At 39.6% G+C, this 23,684-nt stretch overlaps 1 protein-coding gene across 5 annotated transcripts in view; it reads left to right on the forward strand.

The window, feature by feature from the left end:
* The window catches only part of astn1 (astrotactin 1), a 295,200-nt gene that overhangs the window by 113,502 nt on the left and 158,014 nt on the right, over positions 1–23,684 (forward strand). For all 5 annotated transcript variants that reach the window (XM_017471160.3, XM_017471161.3, XM_017471162.3 and 2 more), the window contains 3 exons: positions 2,088–2,255; positions 9,442–9,526; positions 11,949–12,023. In XM_017471160.3, coding sequence (XP_017326649.1) covers positions 2,088–2,255; positions 9,442–9,526; positions 11,949–12,023 — 328 coding nt within the window. The remainder of the gene's footprint in view (positions 1–2,087; positions 2,256–9,441; positions 9,527–11,948; positions 12,024–23,684) is intronic.

A 23,684-nucleotide genomic window follows, 5' to 3' on the forward strand; every position in this document is an offset into this window, starting at 1 on the left:
CAGCTGTGCTAAAACAGCATCAAAGCATATTCAGGTCAGGACACGTAGACTTACATACAGAGTTTTGAACAACAATAAACCCTAGCCTTTTTCCCCCAAGGACTCTTTGTATGGGTTTTGGACCTTGATCGTGCTTGTGTGCTGGATGTGTTTGTTAATGAATTTTAATGCGACACCTGGAGTTTAAAAGTACAAGCCAGTTTTTTTTTTTCTTCCTCTCTCTTCCCTTCTCTGCCCTTGCTCTTTCCTTGCTGCTTTTCTACTCCCCGTTTCAAATCGGACAGCTGCACATTCAGAGATGTCTTGCACAGCCTTTAAAAAAAAAAAATCTGAATATTCTACTGCTATATGAAGATATGAAATTATATGTTTTATGTGGATATCTAGGGAACATTTGGAAGAGAAGAATGTACCATTCACCTTTTGCGTCATTAGATTCAGGTCATTTTAATAGGGCAGTAAATGTCTTTGGAACATTGTATGGTAATACTTAATGTCAGGTAAAAAGATAAAAACTTGGGATTTTAGTGGAAGAAAATAAAGTGAGCTCTAGTGATGCAGTCTTGGCTTTTATGAAGAGTACGAAACTGAATATAATGTGGCAGCAGAGTCATGGCTATTGGCTTCAGCCGCCTAAAAAATGATCTGTAGCCATGGATGTGTATTTGCAGTCTTTGGGCAATCTGGAATGTTACAGATTTTTGAGTGCTTAAAAAATACTGATAAATTACAGTCTTATTACAGGCAGTATAATAGTCTAAAATGTTGACTTCTGTAAATAAATACAAAATGCAAAATTTCCTTTCTATTTTTCTACTTTATATACTGTAGTGAGCGAATTGGTCATAAACAGAACTTCATTTTTTGTACATATCTCATGTTGTGTACATATATATTCACTCACACACACACACACACACACACACAAACAAAACTATACCACTTATTATATTATATGCACTATATGGCCAACATATTGTGGGCCTGACCATCACATCCATTTTTAAATATTTAAATATACTATTTAAATATCTTATTCCAGATTTAGTCCAGCTTTACTGTTATAATAACCTCCACTTATCTGGGAAGGCTTTCCACTAAATTTTGGAGCATGGCTGTGGGGATTTCTACTCGTTCAGCCGCAAGAGCATTAGTGACACTGGTGTTGTTTGATGAGGCCTGGACCGCACCAGTCAGCGTTCCAATTCATCCCAAAGGTGTTCAAGGGGTTGAGGTCAAGACTCGAGTTCAATGAAGGGACATTGTTATGCTACAGCATACAAAGTCATTCTAGATAATTGTGTACTTTCATCTTTGTGGCAACAGATTTGGGAGGACCCACATACGGGTGTGATGGTCACATATCCACATACTTTTGGCCGTATAGTGAATTTTATTGTGTTATATAACCGTTTTATGTGTGGGCTTGTTTATCAGTGACAATGTGGTACATGTCATTGAAAATGAATGCTAAGATGATGCGATAGTGCAATGTCTCATAATGCAGCAGTTATAAATGTTCAGGAAATTGCAGAGGCGTACAGTGGTATATAAACATTTGTGGAGTTGCAGACCTGTTTATTAGACAGAAGTGCACCACTAGGTTATTACATTTTAGATGATCATCGTAGTTTTTACTGATAATATGTGAATATTATTTCATTAACTTTCACACTGTTTGAAAATGTGACCATCTATATATAGATGGGTCCAAAGATGGTATAGATGACCATCCAGCATCATACAGAGTATAACTATACACTGTACTTCATGTATTTCAGTAAGATTTTAATATTCCGTTAAAGATCTATGCAAATGGTTTCTGACTGGGTTTTCACAATCTGTGTATAGTGTGCATGTATTAGCACTAATATGATGCAGTATGTTTTCTGCATGTTTAACCCATAAAACTCCTCAGTTATTCTTAATTCTTGTTATGAAGCTACAGTGAAGCTCAAACCAAAGGTATGCTGTTATGAGTGTGAGACCTGGTTGATGGATTAGGAGCTTTAAAAAATTCTCTCGGTACTGATATGCACAATAGCATGTATTCGTTCTTACTGTACAGGAATTGGTTCTTTCCGCAGGTTCCAGGTTTGTCCTGTTACAGGGTAGTCAGCTGGATGCATCTGACTGGCTCAACCCTGCTCAGGTGCTGCTCTACTATCAGCAGAATGCCAGCGGGCCATGGCTTAGTGAGCTGTGTGGTCGTCGCCTCGTCGACCCTTGCGAACACCAGTGTGATCCTGAGACAGGTATACACACACACACACACACACCGCTTCAACTATGATGAACATCATTGGCCTAGCTATAACCATAGTCAGCCATTTTTCTTTTTATAGCGTTCCAATATCATACAAAGTATTACAAAAAAAAGTCAGTGTTATTGCCTCAGAAGGTGCGTCATATCATGACAGGTGCTTTATTCGTGTTTGATGTTTTATTGGGGTAAAAAAAAAAGTTGCCCAGTTTATGAAGTATGTAAAATAATTACATTTCTTATTATTTTCACAGAAGAGTGAGGCTGTTTATAGTTGTTATAATGTAAGTTTTAAGAGGAACTAACCCCATCATGTTTTATTCCTTACTCAAAATGTGGGCTACAGAAAATTAAATGTTCATTTTCATCATTGATTCATTTCGTAATTTCCTAGAACAACCTGACTTTTAGGGGGGTGGGGGGGATTCTGTTTTTCCCTTTCTACTATTTCCATTTCATTTGTTTTCACATTGCATTTATTATGTAGTCCACTGAACAAGCATAATTTGCTCTGTTTGTTGAAATTGAATTTTTCATAATTAGTCATAGGAAACTCTCAGCAGGTACTGACTGTAGAAACATGCTTAATCAGCAAAGATCTGAGCTGAGCAGTACTCACACTGTTGGATCTAATCAGTGTCCTTTGGCAGCACCAGTAATGAGCTAGATCCCTTAAGCAAAGAAAATAAAAGGAGAGATGTGCTAATTTAGTTTAAAACGGTCATGTACAGTCTTAGGGAGTGAATACTAAATTAAGAGATTTTAGATCCTGCATCTCAGAAATGTACAATTTGTATCATTCTCAAAGGTACCACCAACATCTAAATGAAAATTAGGTCAGGAAATCATTTTGCGCTTTCATAAACTAACCATTTATGCTTCTAGAAACTCTAGAGAGACAAATTTGTTTGTGTTAATTGTATATTTTAATGCAAAACCGCACTGCAGCTTGAATGGAAGCGAAATGTTTTCCTGCCTCCATTATAGGATTTTAATGAATGCTTATTTGATTTTTTTTTTTCCAGTAGAGTCAATATTGATTCCAGTTCATAGGTTTATTTATTTTAATCACCGAACTGTTGTCAAACTTTCGAGCACATCCAAAGAATTGCTAATAGATTTGTTTTATAGACACATCTCCAATAACCCTCATCCCAGCTAAATTCCATCTGAACTGTTGTAGTCCTGGGGGGGAATGGGGGGAATCTCTTATTCTTGCATCTCCAATTCAGAACATCTACAGTCTCCAGCGAACTTTGAATAGTGAATTCGCCAAGCCTAAATGAATCACAAGTTAGACCAGTGGGAACTCAGCCTTGGTTTTCTAGTAAATGAAATCTAACAGATGAGGCCTTGGCACTGCTTCACTTCAGTAATTGCATTGTGCTTTCTGTACGCCACATTCTTAATGAAAGCCTTGGTAAGAGCTGGGCCACAGGATCAGAGGGTGGATATGTGTAATGGAGGAGGTGGAAGCTGTACGACAGCCTCAATCAAACAAGTGGGAGAATATACTGATGAAAACGTGAATGGGAAGCGACAGTATCTGCGGTTTCTAAGCACATTAGAGAGAGAGAGAGAGAGAGAGAGAGATGGAGAGAGGGAGTGTGCGACAGATGCAGACATTTATTGAACAGGAACACCGCACGTTATGCACACAGCTACCTGATCCATGCACTATAGTTTCATTAATTCGATTGATTTATGGAGCTCTTTGAGGTCAGGGAGAGAAAGGGAATTATCGTGGATTTAGGACCTAAAACTTTAAATCATTAACAGGTAATAGAACACAACCAGCCCTTTCCACACAAATCCAATAGCTGTGATTGCATTCTGGCAAGTGCAAGTTTAAATACTGCACACAAGTCAGTGTTATTGTATTTAAGGTCATTGCCTTAGAAATCCCACTTATTCTGCTTAAAAAGCATTTGCGGGTGGGTTTTTTTTTTTTTTTTTTTTTTTTTTTTTTTTTTTTAATGTTCAATGTCAATATTACATTTATCTGTGTATGTTGTGTAGTGTTGTGTCAGGCAGATAATTTGGCAATTCATTGCAAGCAAGTAACACACGCATTAGTGTCAGAGTGTCGAAAGCTTGAGCAAATACCCTCTCTTGCTAAAATGATCAAATTGAGAAGCTCCATTACATCACACGTGCTATTTTTTCTAGAAACGCAAAATGAAAGGGGAAAAAAATGGCCTAGGCTTTTCTCACATTTTATTTTTTATATATATAGTTTTCTCTGTATGCTTTACTTCCTTTTTTGACACGAACACATTTGTGAATATAATTGTGTCTAAATGAATCGGGAGACAAATGGCCTCTGTTAACAACATGTCAAAGAATCTCATTCCTCGCCTTCTTCATGAGCCTCTGGAACGAGAACATTGAACTAAATGCGAGTTATTATTTTTCAGCATTTTTTTTTATTATTATCATTTTTTATCACATGTAGGCACTTCACAGAGCTATAAAGAATGTGTGTCGGTTTAAGCTGAAGCTGTAAGAACAGGATAAGGTTATATCTCACTCAGCAGTCAGGATGTCTCCTTGTGTAGGCTGGATTTCACCACGTGTTGGTGGATTTCAGGCTTTAAATATTTATAGAATATATTTGCATTCTGCTTTGTCGCTTTCTTAAACTCTGTTAAAAGCTTTTCTTTAAGGTCATTTTCAGCATGATTTAGAACCTGTCCATTAGGACCTACAGTCTGGAGTCCAGTCAGGCACATCTGAAATGATCATCTACCCTTTAATACTCAATCACAGAACTCCTGGCGCAAATCCAGTGTTAACATGCATAATATGTTCTGGATTTGACACAACACATGACACACTTTAGAAGTCCACATACCTGAACTGGTGAAAGCTTTGCATGTGCGAGGTCAAAAGCAATGGGCATGGCGACCGCAGCCTTTTTTTTTTTTTTTTTTTTTTTTTTTTTTTTTTTTAAACCTTACTGACCACTATAGGAAACCAGTCAGGTCTTATCATAAGGCTGAAAATCTATTAAACCAACCAGAGATACATATTCACTAAATTCAGTGTGTAAAAGTCAATTAGATTAATATGTTCACACCTGCCTATATCTACAGTGTAGCATGTATGACTTTGCTACCACTCACTACTGTACAATGATATGGGAGACAGATGAAAATGACACTTTTCTTCTTTCTCAGCTGAAGCAGTGGTGAAACTGAACACAAATAAAAATAACCAATTCACTGAAAGGGAAAATGAAAGATGCATGTGCTTCTTTTGCTCTGCACTGACTTTATCTTGGTGAACGCAAGCGCCTCGGTCTTCTGAACCAATAGAAAACACGAATGTGGGACTCTGTTCTCTTTGGATGGTGCACATCACACACACACACACACACACACACACACACACACACACACACACACACACACACACACACACACACAGACACACACACAAAATAAAAATGAATACCTGGCAGATTAAATATGGTGAAAATCTAGTACACCATCAGAACTACTTTTAAAAGTAAAACTAGTTTTAAAGGTTAATCAGCCTGCTGGATATAAGTGCAAGAAGTTGAAATCAGTGAACTGTAAACAAAAATGTGCAATGTGCTTTATCTTATATCTTATAGTAATGTAGGCCACACTTTAGAATTGATTTCCTTAAATAAACATTTAAAAAAATAAAAAAAAATGGTGGACACCCGACTATAAAACCCATATGTGGTTCCACAGCCACACCCCAACCCAATATAAACTATGCTACGAAATAGGCTATGATGGTCAGGTGTCCACACACTTTTGGACATATAGTATATGTAACAAATATCATACTAATGAACTTGCAGTTATACAAAAATAATCCATGCTGAGTGGTGTGATACAGTCATTCCCTCACCAGCACCTCCTTCACTCTCTGTGTCTCTCACTCCCCCTCTCTCCCTCTCTCACTCTCCCTCTCTCACTCCCTCTCTCTCGCTCCCTCTCTCTCGCTCCCTCTCTCTCTCTCACTCCCTCTCTCTCTCACTCCCGCTCTCTCTCTCACTCTCTCTCTCACTCCCTCTCTCTCTCACTCCCTCTCTCTCTCACTCCCTCTCTCTTTCTCACTCCCTCTCTGTCTCTCTCTGTCTCTCTCTCTCTCTCTCTCTCTCTCTCTGTCTCCCTATCTCACATAAACTTGTCTGATTGGAAGTACAGTGCTGGGAAACTTTGCAAAGCACCATGACTCTTACAAAGCCCTGACATTGGACTACTTTCATAAATGTCTCTTAACGACGCATTTCTTTTAAAATCTGGTTATTATTAGTCTTTGATTGTGTGGAGTGTCTGTGTATATAAGCTGCTACCATAGAAACAATGACGTATTAAAACCAACTCATTAATATGAACCTGTCATGTATATCACAGCTGGGATTACTGTCTGGAGTTGTGTGGTTATACAAAAATAATACACACCTTTCTATCCAATCATATTTGAGAACTCACCTGCACTGTCGTATAATATTAAAGCGTTTTTTTTTTGGTCAAAGTCTGTGTACTGATGCTCAGATTTCCAAAAATGTCAGTTAATCAACAGTAAATATTTTAAGAAATATAAGTTGAGAAAATTATTATCAGCCTAAACTGGAATCATTTTTATCATTGTTATAATTTTTCTTTAAAAAGTATATTCTATAAAAATATAGCATTGTACAAAGAATTTTTGCTGTGAAGCGAATAGAGGGTAAAATGATGCTGCTTACTTTAATATTTGAAATATCACATATTTGAAATGCCAGTTATTGGGTCATGCCATGATTCAGAGTGCATCTTTATCAGTCCTGTACAAACAAATCACAAATGACACACTTCCACTGTGACCTGACAAAACACATTAATATCAGCCAGAGTGACTGGGAGGGTCTGACACATCTACACAATCGCTGATTTACAAACTGATGGGGGGAATATGCCCCGTGTACAACATATACATCAACAGCACTCAGACAATCCAATGCACACTTCATAGCATCACAGCAGTGCACACTTATGCTGTAACACTACACAGTACTACACACTAAAACCACTTTTAGGACATTTAAGTGCATGTTTTTGGAGTAGTGTAGGCTTGTTAAAAGGTTCTTACAGAATAATGTAAGCTTTTGGAAAAGGTCATGCATATGAAAGTGCATGCCTGGAGGATAGCAGGAAGTAGTAGTTTCATGATGTAGTGTTATAACCAATTCCAGTAAATCACACTAACACAGTTGAGAAAAATAGATGTATTTTTCTCTGTTTATGATTTGTAACAATAGAAATAATGATGATGAATAATGTAATTGTCTAAAACCTGATGCCTTAACAAGAAGGAAAGATGAGCATTTCTACCATGTCAGGTGCAGGGAGTAATATTATTATGAGCTGTGTAGTCGGGAACTGCTTGCTGGCAGTGGCAATCATGTAAAATCAGCTGTATGGTTGATTTTTTTTAGGTGATTCTCCAGTAATGTGCAGAAACCTTAAGAGTACATTTTCAGCATAATTCTTTTACAAGTCAGTTTTTTAATGTCTGCATGGCTGACATTTTGTCTGTTGGTCATATTGCTGCTTCTAGTGTTTGAACGTGTCTGAGCACTGACCAGCACAGGAAAAAAAAACAACAACAAAAAAAAACAACCTGAGCGTATTTAGTCACTTTCTAATCATCATCACTATTAACGATATTTGTTGTAGGCCTATTTAGTAATAAGTTAAATAATTTCAATGGCATCCCTAATTGCACAATACAAACTAGGACTGGGAGAAAGGACAAAAATATCATATCACAATACTTGAGGACATGTCTACAATACACAGTGTGTTTTATGGGATATAATTTAGCTAACAGACTGTCAACGAAACAGTAGTAAAATAAAAATTAAAAAGTTAAACAATACTTTTCTTTAATGCCTACAGAGACAAAGATTAAATTAAAAACTAAAAAAAAAAGTAAAATCAACGGCATCCATTCAATACCATTTAATTTGTAATTATTAAAAATTTAAACACATCACCATAACCAACGATATCTCAGAAGATTGTATTTCCTAATCATTTATCACAATATCGATATTATATCGACCCAGCCCTAATACACATTGATTACACTCACCTATTACCTATTACATGTTACACTCATCTATTGTTAGCTAAATTGAACATAGTGATAAAAACTTTTTTCACGGTAATTAACGCAAAACATTCTCCATTTACCATGACTGAAAGCATCCTCAGGATGAGAGCATGTAAGATGGGGAAAGGGGGCAGGACTTCTAGTTGATGTTAGTTAATATAAGAGAGTTCAAGTTGGCATATTTTTTAGTGATAACTTGTATTAGCATAATCCGATGTTAAATTGCAGAGCTCCTTTGCAAAATGCATAACGGTTAGAAGGCACAGTATTATGATACAATTAGAGTAAAAATCATTTGACATCTTGGCAGTATAAAATTGTGTTTGAAAAATTAAATCCTTATATCATGCTTTACACTACACATTGTTTTTTGTTGTTGTTGTTGTTGTTGTTCTTTTCCCTGGTCTAGCACAGAAAATGTGGACTGTTTGGATAATTAGCCAACTTTGGCTAGTAGAACAAGTTCTGAACTACAGAATTACACACACTTATTGAAGTTAGTATTTTATTTTGGTCCCTTCAAACAACAACAAAAAAATATGATCTGCAACAGTAATTGCGAAATTTTACAATCAGGTTTCTCTAGAAATAATCAAAGCTGAGTGTAGCTCTGATGTCTGTCCTCGAGCAGTCTGGACAAACAATCAGACAGTTTAATGAGGGACTTCAGTAGAATATAGGATATTCACAGTTCTCTCTAGGTGAGCATCAGAGATATTGTGTTCGAAGGCTTTCATCGACAAATCTAGTGATGAGTGCAGCATGTCGGTTTCTCTCAAACTGATCCTGACCCAGAGTAAATGGCCACGTGCATCGCTAGTGACAAGTTACGTAGGTCATTAATATGCAATAGGGCTTTGAGAGATTTAGGTGAGATCACACTAAAGCCTCCATTTCCATCCTGCCCGCTCTCCTGTGGGGCCACACTGCCATTATAGAGTGTTGCATTAGTACCTCTGTCTGTATTAACTGATTTATTTTGTTGTCTATTTCACATGCTGGTAGCACAGTCTAAATATGTGCTTCATATTCTTTTACAGGTGACTGCCAATGTTTTGATGGGTATATGAAAGACCCTGTTCACAAGCATCTCTGCATTCGTAATGAATGGGGACCAAATCAGGGGTGAGTAAGCTGAAGTTCACCCCACTTCATTTTATTCTGTTGTATCTCAGACATTATGGTCAGTAAAGGATGAAAAACCTGATGGAAAAATTAATGCTGGCATCTCAAGTGGTACAACAGAAAAGCATTCACCTTAACGTCAGGAGATCGTGAGTTCCCAAATCCTGAGATGCCACGTCAACTGTGGCTGGGAGCCAAGGGAGCAGAATTGGTTATGCTCTCTGCATGTTAAGGATTGCATGCTCTGTCTCCCATATCAATCACGGTGACACAAGCCAGGAGAATTGTAGGAGTGAGCTCAGGTATGTGGAAAAGGGTAGATAGCGAAAGGAAAGGAAGCATGTGTTAGCCTTCACCCTCCACCCTCACGTTTGGTAGATATTGTATGGTGGGGGGAGCTGGTGGGTGGGGTGGGCAGGAGTCCAAATTAGGGAGAAAATGGGGAAAAAAGTTATATTAAGTACAGTTCCAGTTATGACTTCTAATTAAGATTAAATCATTTAATTCTTTTTGGATACCATTCTGTACTCTAACTCTCTGTGTCTCTCTCTTCTCTTTCTCGCTCTCTTTTGCTCCATTTTTCTGTTTTATTTATACTGGTAATTTTGGATTTTTTCCAAAACATATAAAAGGACATAATGAACTGCTCTGCTAAATAACCCATGGGCTATTATGTAGATAGATAGGTATAAAAGGGATTTTGATAGTGTGCTTATTTGACATCACTTTAAATAACCCTCACTTCCAGCTCGTTACGAGTCGCCTTAGATATGCTCCAAAAATGTGTAACAGTTCAAGGTCTTCAAGATGAGAGTCGCACAAGCCACTAAACAGATGGCATCCTGTTCCTAAGTCAGATTTGCTAGAAACGCTGTAACAGCACAAGTGACCTCTTAGAATGTAGATTTAAAAATGCGCAAACAATTCAAACTGAAACTGAGCTAAAATGGCTATAATTATGAAAACATTCTCACAGACAAAAAAAAAAACTAACAAAAAAAAAAGCCTTCCAGAATCCTCTAAAGAGAAGCATTTAATACATATCAAGTTAATTAGAGTTTGTTTCTTGCCAAACAGTATTTCGCATGCACTTGTCAGGATTTTGGGCTGCTGTTTCTGGAGTGTTTAAGACTCAGAGGTGTGGAAAACCTTGGCGTTTTAATTGGAAGTGAGATGGGAGTGATGATGGTTGGTGAGATGGATCTGTTAATTAGAAATCTGATTGGAACAATTGGGAAGATAGGCAGCAGGGAAGCACATAGCTCATGATGATGAGGGGTTTGCGTGCTGGGTGGCATGCCGAGAAGGTGTGAAGATTATTTAATTGGACCTAACACCTCAGGGAGGCAAAAAGAACTCCTATGATGGGAAAAAAAAAAAAAAAAAAAAAAAAAAAGCTATTTAAAAGTTTCTAAGGACCTAAATATTTCCTATGCTGAACTTTACGTTCATAGCCTTTTCACTGATACAGGTTTTGCCCAAATGGCATTTGTGATAGCATTTGGGCAAAAGTCATAGTACAAATTTTCTATATGCCAAGTCCTGAAGGAGACAATTTAATATTTACAAAACAGAGCTTTGGCATCAAGAAGCTGCCTCTGCTGATTCTAACAGCTTTCTTTGAGTGTCATTGTCTCTTTGTCTGCTCTTCTCTGACCCTCCGGCTGCTACCAAAACCTTCAGCTCTATCACTTCCTAAATACCTGCATCACTCCACTCATGACTACATGCCAAGCAGGGAAAGGTGCTTCAGTAACAATGTCTATCAGAAAGTCATATTGACCAAATGACCTGACAAGGATAGAAATATCTGACAGTTTTGACCTCGATGGGACATTCTTTTATTTAAAAAAAAAAAAAAAGATGCTAAAAGAGCTTAATGTTAGGGTAAGGTTTAGGTGGAGGCATAGCCTTAATTGGCTGCATTAATAATGATGTCAGCAGGAGGTCCTCACAAGGATAGTAAAAAAGATATTTTTTCTGTGTGTAGCAAAACATGATCTTCACACTGAGCGTTGTGCTAATGAAATAGAACGCCCTTATAAAGATAGCAATACAAGAAGTGTGTGTGTGTGTGAGAGTCAGCTTATGCATCGGAGTACACAATCGGAATGAACCTTCTGTTAAATGATAAGTGCAATAAGGAGAGTAGTCTCTGTGTGTGTGTGAGAGAGAGACGCGAGTAAGTATGTGGGGTTGTTTGCAGGAAAACAGCAATTGTCAGTGTTTAACAAAACTGTATTCTGTAACATGCATGCGTAGGTTTAATGGACAAGTTCAGTGCTGTTATTGAGTAGTTACAATTTTAAAGAGTTTTGAGGTCAAATGCTACAGTGATGAGTGGGATGAATTATGAGAAACTGGAAAAAAAAAAAAAAAAAAAAGAAAATCACACAGTCGCCTGATTCTATTCCATTCCCAGTCCTTGGCCATACACCATTTTCCAGCGTGGTTTTGACTTGGTGATGGGGGAGCAGCCATCTGATCGCATCTTCAGGTAAGAGCACTGACAGCCCTTATCACAGCTACCAGCATTCTCTTTATAGGATGTTTGTGTGAACCGTGGCATTCAAAGCTTCAGCATGAGGGTGTTTTTAAAAGATTAATCGCTGTTACAATTTACTGATACTTGAAGACAACACATTTCAAATAGCTTTTAGGTGCCTCATTATTTTTATTAGTTGTTTTTTTTTAATTTTTTTACAAGCAATAAAAACCATACATACCTGTAACATTACAACACAATTATTATTTAATTGTAAATTCCAGGAAGCTTTTACATGTGTGGAAATTCTAGGGAAATTCTTCACATGGTCAAAATGTAATTTTGCTCGATAGTTCTGCAAATGACAGGATTTCCTGAACTGAAATATGTTTTCCTTATTCATGGAGGGGGGGTTAGCACCTCCACCCTGTGTGCGTGGAACTTGCATGCTCTCCATGTGCTTCCTCCTGGTACTCCAACTTGCTCCCCCAGTCCAGAGACAGTCTGGACTGTAGGCTGATTTGCATCTCTAAATTGTCGGTGCTGTATGAATGTGTGTACAGTTGTATCCTGCGATGGGTTAGCACCCATCCAGGGTGTCCCTCGCTTTGTGCCCTGAGTCCCCGGGGAAAGGTTCCAGGCTCCCTGAGACCCTGTGTAGGATAGGCTATATAGAAAATGAATGGATGTATAAATCTCAAGCAGCAGTGAAGTGTACATTTTGAACATTAAACATTTCCTAATAGTGAAAATACAGAAAATCATATTTAAAGATTTGAGTTCTGTTCCACTGAATGATGTTCCACCTACCTCTACATTTCTAACCTAGTACATTTCTAGCCAAGTTTTTACAAGAACTGTAAAAGTTTACAATGGGAAATGAGTTTTTACTTATCAGATTTTCAGCATCATCCACATCTGTCTCTGCCTGTACCTGTAAAACTCACTCACTCATTTAAACGAAACCTCATCATTGTCTCTTCACTCTGATCTCTGTTTACACTACAATCAGTGGAGAAATAATCACTGATTAATTCAGTTCTGTTTATTAGGTCATCTCATAATCATTTTAAATCTTTTTCAGCTGTTATCTGTACAGACTGTGCAAGCTTTCTTCTCTGTTTTGATGGTGATGTGACAGCACAGGAGCATTGCAAAAATTTTTGACAGCTGGTATCTTATCACAAACTGACTTGATTAGGCTTATGTCTTTTTGGCTGTTGCACATAACTATAAAAAAAAAAATCACACAAGGATTTTAGACCTATTTAGACAGACTGACTGTTTGTGTTTTTTAAACTGGCTCCTTACACAACATGATCTTTGCATGCAGAAGGCAAATTATAAGGTATGTATTTATTTTTTGTTGAACTAGAGCCATCAAAGCATGTTATTTGGTGGAAAAAACTCTTGGTTCCCATTCAAAGGGAAGTCAATGTTGTGTGAGCTTCACACTGTGGGAAGCACCTCAGATACAGATACCAACCTGTATGTGAAGTCCATGTAAAATCATGCCTGTTTATAGGCCTGTCGTGATCAGGTGACGTGGCATTTCATGTGTCGCGTGACTATAAATGGCACCTGAGGTGCCAGGAGAGGTGGAGGAAAGGCACCTATGGCTCAACCTCTTGGGCATGTCAGATAATGATAAAGCCTCCCTTCTGGATGCCCCTCTTGAACCTTGAGCCTATTATTTTCTGGTCTGCAAAAAAGACGGAGTTTGCAGACAATTTTAGATCTGCGTCATCTGAACCATACTCTTTGGACATACAGGTTCAAGATGTTGATGCTCAAACTTAGCTTTCCACAGATACAGTTTAAGGACTGGTTTGTGACAATAGATCTAAAAGACTCATAATTCCACATACACATATTGCCCAGTCACAGGAAGTTCCTGAGGTTCGTGTTTGGAGGCAACATTTATCAGTACCGGGTTTTTTCCTTTGGTCTAGCCTTATCCCCTCGCACCTTCACTTCCAGGACATCCGTGTATGAAACTATCTGGATGACTGGTTAATTCTAGCACGATCCATGGAGTTGGCAATTCAACATCGAGTTGATGTTCTTGTCCACATAAGGAGCTTGGGACACAGGTTGAACCTCAAGAAAAGTATGTTTTTTCCAGTTCAGAGGATGACTTTTCTAGGAGTTATATGGGATTCGACTTTGTCCAAGGATGAACCCCCTTGAGAGTAATCAGTGTCACATGGTGAGGCCTATGTGCTCTGAGAATTTGGATGTGTCCCTGGTTTCTATCCTCAGATTACACTCTAGGGGCATTTCCTTATGGCATATAAATCGCCTAAAAATATGGGCCCCATTCCTAGCACTGAAATTCTTTCTTACTCAGTTGAGAGGTCATCATGCGTTAGTTATGACCGACAATACTTATGTCCACTGCTCCGGCCAGTGGCATAAATCAGAGCAGTTTCTTGTCTGCTTTGGCAAAGTAGCGCATGTCTAATTGTATAGTGGAAGCAATCTCTATTGCTTATGAGGCACGCAGTCTTGATACACCTCTGGGCGTAAGGGCTCATTCCACAAGTGGAGTCGCCTCCTCGAAGGCTTTATCCAAAGTGGTCTTGCAGTGACCCTCAGGCTTGGACCTTTTTGCACAGGCCATACCCTCAGTATGACGAAGTGGTTATGCTCGTTCCCAAAGCGTGAAGCTCACATAATGTTGAGTTTCCTTTGAAGGGGAACGTCTGGGTTATACATGTAACCCTGTTTCCTGAGAAGGGAACAAGATGTTGCATAGCTTTGTCATATTGGGGTATGCTTGTAAATTTCATCTTTGCTTCAGAAAAAGAGAAGCTGTTGACGTGGTTTACAGGCGCCATTTATAGTCACAAAATGCCAGGTCACCTGACCACGGCAGGCCTATAAATAGCCGTGATTTTACACAGACTTCAGATACCGGCCTTGTGCGAAGGCGCTTCTTACAGCATGATGTTCACGCAACGTCTCGTTCCCTTCTCAGGGAACAGGGTTACATAGGTAACCCAGACATTTTGGCACTTTCATCAAAAACAGATTTGTTGTTTTTGTTTTCTCAGAATTCACTCACATCTGCTGGGTTTTCCCAGACCACCACCACACATTCTCATGCATTTCCTAACATTGGGCAAGCTAAAATGTAAATGTCAGACTTCTTATTTTATCAATCAGCTGTCATGTAAGATTTCCTGAAAATGAGTAATATTAGATCACAAGACCACCAGCCAAACATACACTCATGGGAGAATGGATTACACACATTTTCCTTATCATCATTTAGTTAATAAATAAGCTTTTATCATATTTTTCAACTTTGGCCAGTGCTGAATCATTTTTGGATAATTTTGTACATAAATTATGAAAACATAAAGACAAGTGGAAGGAAACTCACTATTAAAAACAAGACCACACATTCTTGTTCAGGCATATGTAACCTAACAACTATATGGCTGTAATTTAGTAATTAATCAGTATAATATCCAAAGTATCGATGAGGATGACTCTGAATGTGAGAGTCATGTCTTGGAATTTTTACCAAGGATAATCCAGTAACTATGCTTAATGATTTGTGTGGATGAAAAAAAGATCCCATTCCTAATAGTCCAGATGTAATTAACCACTGTTAATGTGCACAAATGGCTTTTTCACACATGAAATTGCTTTTCATTCATTAGGGGCAAAGTTGGATTCAGTTTAGTGCTTTAGCTCCCGGCACTTTATTGGAGATATGTGTTTTGGTAATTAAGCGCTTTGTTACACCTGAGGAAGTTGCCAGTATAAATCTCACCTGAATATATGCACAAAGACCAGAAAGATGATTGATTGTTTTATTTCTAAGCAAACATAAACTTCAATATTGATACAGCTTGGATGAAATATTTATATTTGATTTTATGGAGTTCTTCAATATATGTTATTGATTTGGAACTGAATTGGTAAAAGAAGCCCATTATTATTATTATTATTATTTTTTTTTTTTTTAATTTATTAATTTTTTTTTTAAATAAAGGATTTAGTCTTCTCTTTTTAGCATTATAGTTTGATTGATTAACTGTGGTTTTGAGAGATTTTATACAATATTTGAATAAAATCTCAGATGTACATAATTGTGGTACATAAACATGAACTGTTTTATTTTCCTTTAATAGAGATTGCTTTTTATAAAGAAAGCTCTGCCATCTGTTAACATTTCTGCGGCAATGAGTCTAAAAGTACCCCAGTTCTTTGTTGAACAGTTTTTTATTTTATTTTATTTTTTTCCGATTTTGGATGCACAAGTTCAGACAGCTTCCCGTTATTGAATTCTCTGGTTTTCTGGGACATGCAGCTTTGTTTCACTTTATATGCTTTGCTTTTAATGGTGTATATATTGAGAAATTTAATCTGGGAGTTTGTACTGAAATGTCTACACTGTAACAGCAATTACTGGAAGCAGTAAATTTACACTAAAATAATGTAAAACATTTACAGTAAAGTGCTGTGATATATTTACAGGTGATGTACTTTTTACAGTATATCACTGTATGTTTTCAGTAATATACTCTAAATGTTATATATATATTTATATTTATATATTTATATATATATATATATATATATATATATATATATATATATATATATATATATATATATATATATATATATATATATATATATAATAAATAAGATATCCAGTACATTTGCTCATTTGGCTGATGTTCTTTATCCAAAAGGACGTATGATTGAGGCAGGATATAACCAAGCAGTTAAAGCAACTCGTTTATGGACCATGTGAGTTTGGTGCTGTTGGGATTTGTAGTTCATGACTTTCTGATCTGTAGTTCATGACTTTCTGATCTGTAGTTCATGACTTTCTGATCTGTGGTTCATGACTTTCTGATCTGTAGCACTGTGCCACCACTTCTCTCAACTATCTTGCACTGATTCAACCACCTTTTACATTAAATCCTTTATAAAATTTAATGTTTCTCTATATACACATCAAAAAGGGTTTGTGTTTGCAAAAAATAATGACTAAAATAATGGGCACAAAAATGATCTACTTGTCTGCTGTCGACACAGAGAATTTTTACAATTATGACTCACACTTTAAACATTAGATGTCCCACTATGTATTGCTTTTTCTGGTATTTTATTGTAAAAAAAAAAAAAAATGTATGCAGTTAATTACAGTACAAATCTGTAAAATAAATACTGGATATTTACATCAGCTATTTTCTCTCCCACAGTGAAAATACATTAGGAGACATGAGATAACCCAGTTGGGAAAATGCCATGCTTTACCCTTTTGGTAATTCTGAAGCAATCTCCCATAATGCTTTGTTTTTTTAAAATTAGCATATAGGGATAACATAACATCTTGCATACTATTAATGGATCCAGGCGTGGTGTAGAACTTAATTTAGGGAGTGTTCCAAACCAAAGTAGATATAATCATATTTTCTTCATTCAGATGTAGACAGTGGGATAATACAAGTTTAGTACATTTCCCAAATTGGAATCATGCACTGGTATCTAACACACCATATTAAAAGGCAGGTGTTAGACAGTTATATTCATCACCCACAGAAGTTAGAACAGGGAAATATAATTGGACATAATTGAGCCTTTGCTTTTATAGCTATTTTATGTCGTCATTTAATTCCTAAAATTACACTTAGTGTCATTCCTATCCTTGCCCTTTCATTATGCTAACTTTGCATTTTTTTAAATATTCAAATTGTTTAATTTGCATTTAATAAAGTGCCAAGTCTGTGAAATTGTGGATTTAACTGTTTTCAGTGCCCTTTCTCATACAGTTTTATATGATCCAGTGATCAATGTATGACTGATATTGAAAATCTGATTACAGAAGCTTCACTTTCTATAAAGCTCGTTGAAATGCAGTGTTCAAAGTGTAGTATATACAATGCAGTTGGAACCTCTCCCAGATTATAAATCATCACTATTACACAACTGTGCATTATAAAGTCAAACAGTTAAGTCTGACTAATCATCTAAAGTTTGTTGAACATGAGCAGCTTAGACTTTATGATGAGCAGCAGTCTACAGCAATATAGATGTTTTATATTTATATATATATATATATATATATATATATATATATATATATATATATATATATATATATAATACACAAACACACACACCATGAAAATTGTTGCTTTTTTTGAGATATTTGGACAAGCAAACATCTGATCCTCTTTGAGACAGTGCCTATTAATAAAGGTGATACACTATCAAATGACACACAAAATGGACATTTTGTAGTAATATTCACAATTTAAATTAACAAACAAACAAAAAAAACAGATCAATACACCACTACATTCATCACACCTGCAAATCTATAAAAATAGTATCAGGTGTTCAAGGTTGGGTGCCAGTGATTAGAACCTGCTTAGGGAGTGCAGGTGGAACCTGTCTTCTATATACCCCTCTCATAACTAGTTTCTGGTGTTACCTTTGTTATTGAGGTAACACCAGGACGTCCTTGGCAGAGCATGAAAGCGGAGCGACGTCCTCGACGGAGCAGGTAACTGGAGCGACGTCTGCGTGGCAGAACAGCGGGACAATTTCCTCCGCAGGACAGGAGAGGGAAGCAATGTTCTCCGCAAGGCCATAGAGGGGAGCGAGGTTCTCCGCGAGGCCAGGGAGAGGAGCGAGGTTCTCCGCGAGGCCCAAGGGAGGAATGATAATCTCCACGGAGCATGAGGGGGGAACGATGTCCTCCGTGGAGCAGGAAGGGGAAGTGACATACTGCGCGCAGCAAGGAAGAGGGACGATGTCTTCAGTGGAGCATGGAGGCAGAGCGACGTCCTCAGTGAAGCAGGATGGCAGAGAGATGACCTCAGCCGAGTAGGAAGGCAGAGCGACGTCCACAGCCGAGCAGGAAGGCAAAGCGACGTCCTCGGCGGTGCAGGAAAACAGACTGACGTCCTCACCTGAACATGAAGGCAGAGCGACATCCTCAGCTGAACATGAAGGCAGAGCGACGTCCTCAGCTGAACAGGAAGGCAGAGGGACATCCTCAGCTGAACATGAAGGCAGAACGACATCCTTAGCCGAACAGGAAGGCAGAGCGACATCCTCAGCTGAACAAGAAGGCAGAGCGACGTCCTCAGTTGAACAGGAAGGCAGAGCGACAATCTCAGTTGAACAGGAAGGGAGAGCGATGTCCTCAGCTGAACAGGAAAGCCCAGCGGCATTGAGCACGAGGTTGTAGAACAGAGGGGAGTACTTGAGTCCAGCAGGAGATGGAGCAGCGTCCTCAGACGAGCGGGTAGGCTGAACGAGATCCATAATAGGGGAGGGAGGGTGGGAGATGGTATTAGCCCCGACCACAGACTCCCCCTGCTGGCGTGGCATCCTGATGCCCCAGTTGTCCATCTGGGCAATCTGCTCGTTCTGATTGTAGGTCTTTCGTTCTGTCACGTACCAAGGTAGAGGCAGAAGCAATCGCAGATATATTAACGTTTATTAAACAATTAAACAACAAAACAAAGACATGAAGACAACTTGGCATAACACCGTGTCATGAAACAAAACCCTGTGACATAGAAGACAGAAGTCTAAGACAACGAAAGACAGAGAAACAGTGCAGACAATAACTATATACATAAGAGTGCTCATTAACAGAACGTGAATCAGTTGCAGGTGGTCATGTGACATGTAGTGCAGTGGCTGATGGGAACTGGAGTCCAGAGTTTCTTGATACATGACATAAAAAGGTTGTGGATGCCTATGAGTCTGGCAAGGGATTTAAAAAAATCTCCAAATGATTTGAAATACATCATTCCACTGTAAGGAAAATTATCTACAAACAGCGCAGATTTCAAACGACTGCCATCCCAGCAAATTCTGCCCAAGAGCAGACCATCTGATGTAAAAAGAAGTCTCCAAGAACCTGAAAATTTCATCACAGGATCTGCTAGTAAGTCTTGCAACTGTTGGTGTCAAAGTGCATGCGTCTACAATCAGAAAGAGAGTGCACAAATTTGACCTGCATGGGAGGTGTGCCAGGAAAAAGCCTTTGCAAGACTACAGTTTGCCAGTGAGCAAATAGGCAAAGACCAGGCTTTTTGGAATAATATGCTCTGGACAGAAGAATCAAAAATCGAGTCGTCTGGCCACAGTAACAGCAGACATGTTTGGCGCAGACCAAAGACAGCTTTTCAGGAGAAGCACCTCATACCAACTGTGAAGCACAGTGGTGGAAATGTTATGGTTTGGGGTTGCTTTGCTGCCTCAGAGACTGGACAGCTTGCATTCATTGATTCAACTCTGAATTCTGCATCATAATAAAGAGTGCTTGAAGATAATGTGAGGCCATCTGTCCAAATGTTGAAGTTGAACCCAAAGTGAACCTTTCAACAGGATAATGATCATAAGCACACTAGCAAATCCACCAAGGAATGTCTCAAAAAGAAGAAATGGAGGTTTAAGGAATGGAGGAGTCAAAGCCTGAATTTGAATCCCATTGAAATTTTGCGGGTGGGATGTTGTTGAAACGTGCATTACATGTAAGAAAACCCTCAAACATCTTGCAACTGAAAGAATATTGCATGGAAGCGTGGTCAAAAAATTCCAGCAAGCCTGTTGGACAATTATGCATAACGCCTGCAAGAAGTTATTTCTACTAAAGGAGCAATACTAGCTTCTGAGGCCAAGTGTCATATCTCAGCCCTGCCAAGACTAAATTTCCCAGGAGGCAGCACTCACTCCCAACATGGCTGCTGCAAATGACACCTCCCGCTCACGCATGCGCTCACCCTCCCCAGAGTTCTAAGCACACACCTGCAAGCCATTACAAGGACAATCACACCACAGTATTAGAGAGACTGTGGAGGAGAGGAGAGTTTGTGAAGTAATGTTCAGTTGACTCGTTTCTCTGTCATTTCCTAAGCCGTTTCTCTTACATTGACTAAGCTACCTTTTGACCAGTTTTTCTGCCCCTGACTTCGAGCTCTGCCTTGTCTCCTTTGTTTGTTTGACCGATCGCCTGATCCTTGCCTGTTTATAGATCACAAACTTTGTCTGTCCCCTTTGGATATTTCTGCCTTGATTCCTGTCACCTGCGACTGCCTCTGCCCCCCGCCTACGGTACGTGACGGATTACTTCGCCGTTTACAATGGAAGCAGCGGGTGATCCGCGTGTGCAACAAGCCATTGAAAGCCATGGCCGGGTTCTAAGCGGCCGTATGCAACAAATAGCCAACCTGAACGAACAGGTAGCTAAGCTAAACCAGGCCCCCCCCCAGCACCGGAAAAATATGACGGAGATCCGACCCGTTGCCGAGGCTTCCTCCTTCAGTGCTCCTTGTTTTTTTCTACATACCCCGACATGACGGAAAATCGCAAGATCATCCATTTTATGGAGTTGTTAACCGGAAGAGCACTACTCTGGGCCACAGCCGAGTGGGAGCAGGCAGATGGTTCCATCATTACGTATGATCAGCTGACCGAGCGATTCCGGATTGTATTTGATCATTCTCCCAACAACAGGGAGACTGGGGAGGAACTGTTAACTCTGCAACAAGGGACACACTGCGGGGCGGACTATGCGCTGGAATTTCAAACTGTAGCAGTTAGAAGTGGATGGAACCAACCCGCTTTAAAAACCATGTTTCTTAGAGGATTAAATCCTGACGTCGTGACTGAACTTGCCTGTCGCGATGATCAACTAACTCTCGATTCGCTCATCAGCCTGGCCATCCGTCTTGACCGACTGCTACAAAGTCGCCGTCCAACATACAGTGAGGGGAATCTTGCGGTACAAGCTCCTCCAGCTGAACCTATGCAGCTAGGTCGATCGAGGGTTAGTAAGGAGGAGAGAGAAAGAAGACGTCGAGAATTTCGATGTTTCTACTGCGGTGCGGAGGGGCATTTCATCCCACAATGCCCTCTCAAACCTCGCGGAGCCACAAGAGAGAACACTGCGGCCAAGCAGCATCAGCCAGAGGTGAGTGTGCTCATCTCAATCCGCATTTTTCATGCCTGTGGTATTAGAATACTCAAACCTGTCTTGTACTCTAGAGGCACTAATCGACTCAGGAGCAGCAGGGAATTTCATTGACCAGTCCACCGTCCAGCAATACAATATCCCCGTTCGACCGCTACATACTCCACACCGGATCCAAGCCATCGATGGGGCTCCCATCGGGAGGGGGCTCATCACCCACTGCACCGAACCAATCACCCTCCAAACCAGTGCACTTCATCAGGAGAGTATCGTTTTTTATGTCACGATTTCCACCCGACACCCAGTGGTGGAAATCGTGAACTCAGAAGGAGATCAGGCACTGGTCCCCTCATTGCATTAAGAATTGGATTCGGGCACCTGTACTCATGTTAGCTACCACGTCCATAGAAAGTCCGAACTGTACCACAACCACCCACATTCCCATGGAGTACCGGTACCTCAGCGAGGTATTTAGTACGAAAAAGGCGAGTGGCTTACCCCCTCATCGGCCCTATGACTGCACTATTGATTTGCTACCGGGAGCTACGCCACCCCGAGGAAGGGTCTACCCCCTAACACAGAAGGAGCAGCACGCAATGGAGGATTATATTCAGGAAGCCCTACTCCAGGGTTACATACGACCCTACACGTCGCCAGCATCCGCCGGGTTCTTTTTTGTGGAGAAAAAGGGAGGGGGCTTGAGACTGTGCATAGATTATAGAGGCCTAAACCAATGTTGCAGCAGGTATCGCTATCCTCTACCACTAGTCCCCTTCGCTTTAGAAAAGCTACGTACTGCCACCATTTTTACTAAGCTAGATCTGCACAGTGCTTACAACTTGGTCCGGATTCGAGAAGGGGATAAATGGAAAACGGGGTTCAGCACCACCTCCGGGCACTATGAATACCTGGCCATGCCGTACGGACTTTCTAATGCTCCCTCCGTTTTCCAGTGTCTTAACGACGTCCTACGAGAAATGCTGGGGCGTTACGTTATCACGTATATTGATGATATCCTGATTTATTCCAATTCCAAGGAGGAACACATTCATCACGTGTGCCAAGTCTTGCAACGTCTACTCCAGCACCAATTACACGTCAATGCAGAAAAGTGTGAATTCCACAGAGACACTATCTCCTTTTTGGGTTATGTCATCAGCCCAGAGGGGATTACCATGGATCACAGCAAAGTCAGAGCCGTGGTAGAATGGCCCAGACCCGTGACGGTGAAGGAGCTCCAAAGATTTCTGGGCTTCGCTAATTTTTATAGAAGATTTATTCGGAATTTTAGTTCCTTCGCAAATCCACTGACGTCTTTGTTGAAGGGAAAACCCAAACGCCTGTCCTGGAACCACGCTACCCAGGCGGCATTCAATCAACTCAAGAAGGCCTTCACGGCTGCTCCCATCATTAAACACCCAGACCCATCCAAACCATTCATTGTGGAGGTGGACGCCTCCAAAACAGGTGTAGGAACCGTTCTATCACAACGTTTTGAAGAAAGGCCCAAGCTCCACCCGGTGGCCTTTTATCACGCAAATTATCCTCTGCTGAAAGAAACTATGACGTGGGGAATCGAGAACTCTCGGCCGTCAAACTAGCACTCGAGGAATGGCGGCACTGGTTGGAGGGAGCCACACACCCCTTTGTCATCTTCACGGACCACAAGAAACTTGAATATCTACGTAAGGCTAAAAGGTTATCATCTCGAC

Source organism: Ictalurus punctatus, chromosome 7 (genome assembly GCF_001660625.3).
Source record: "Ictalurus punctatus breed USDA103 chromosome 7, Coco_2.0, whole genome shotgun sequence".
NCBI lineage: Eukaryota > Metazoa > Chordata > Actinopteri > Siluriformes > Ictaluridae > Ictalurus > Ictalurus punctatus.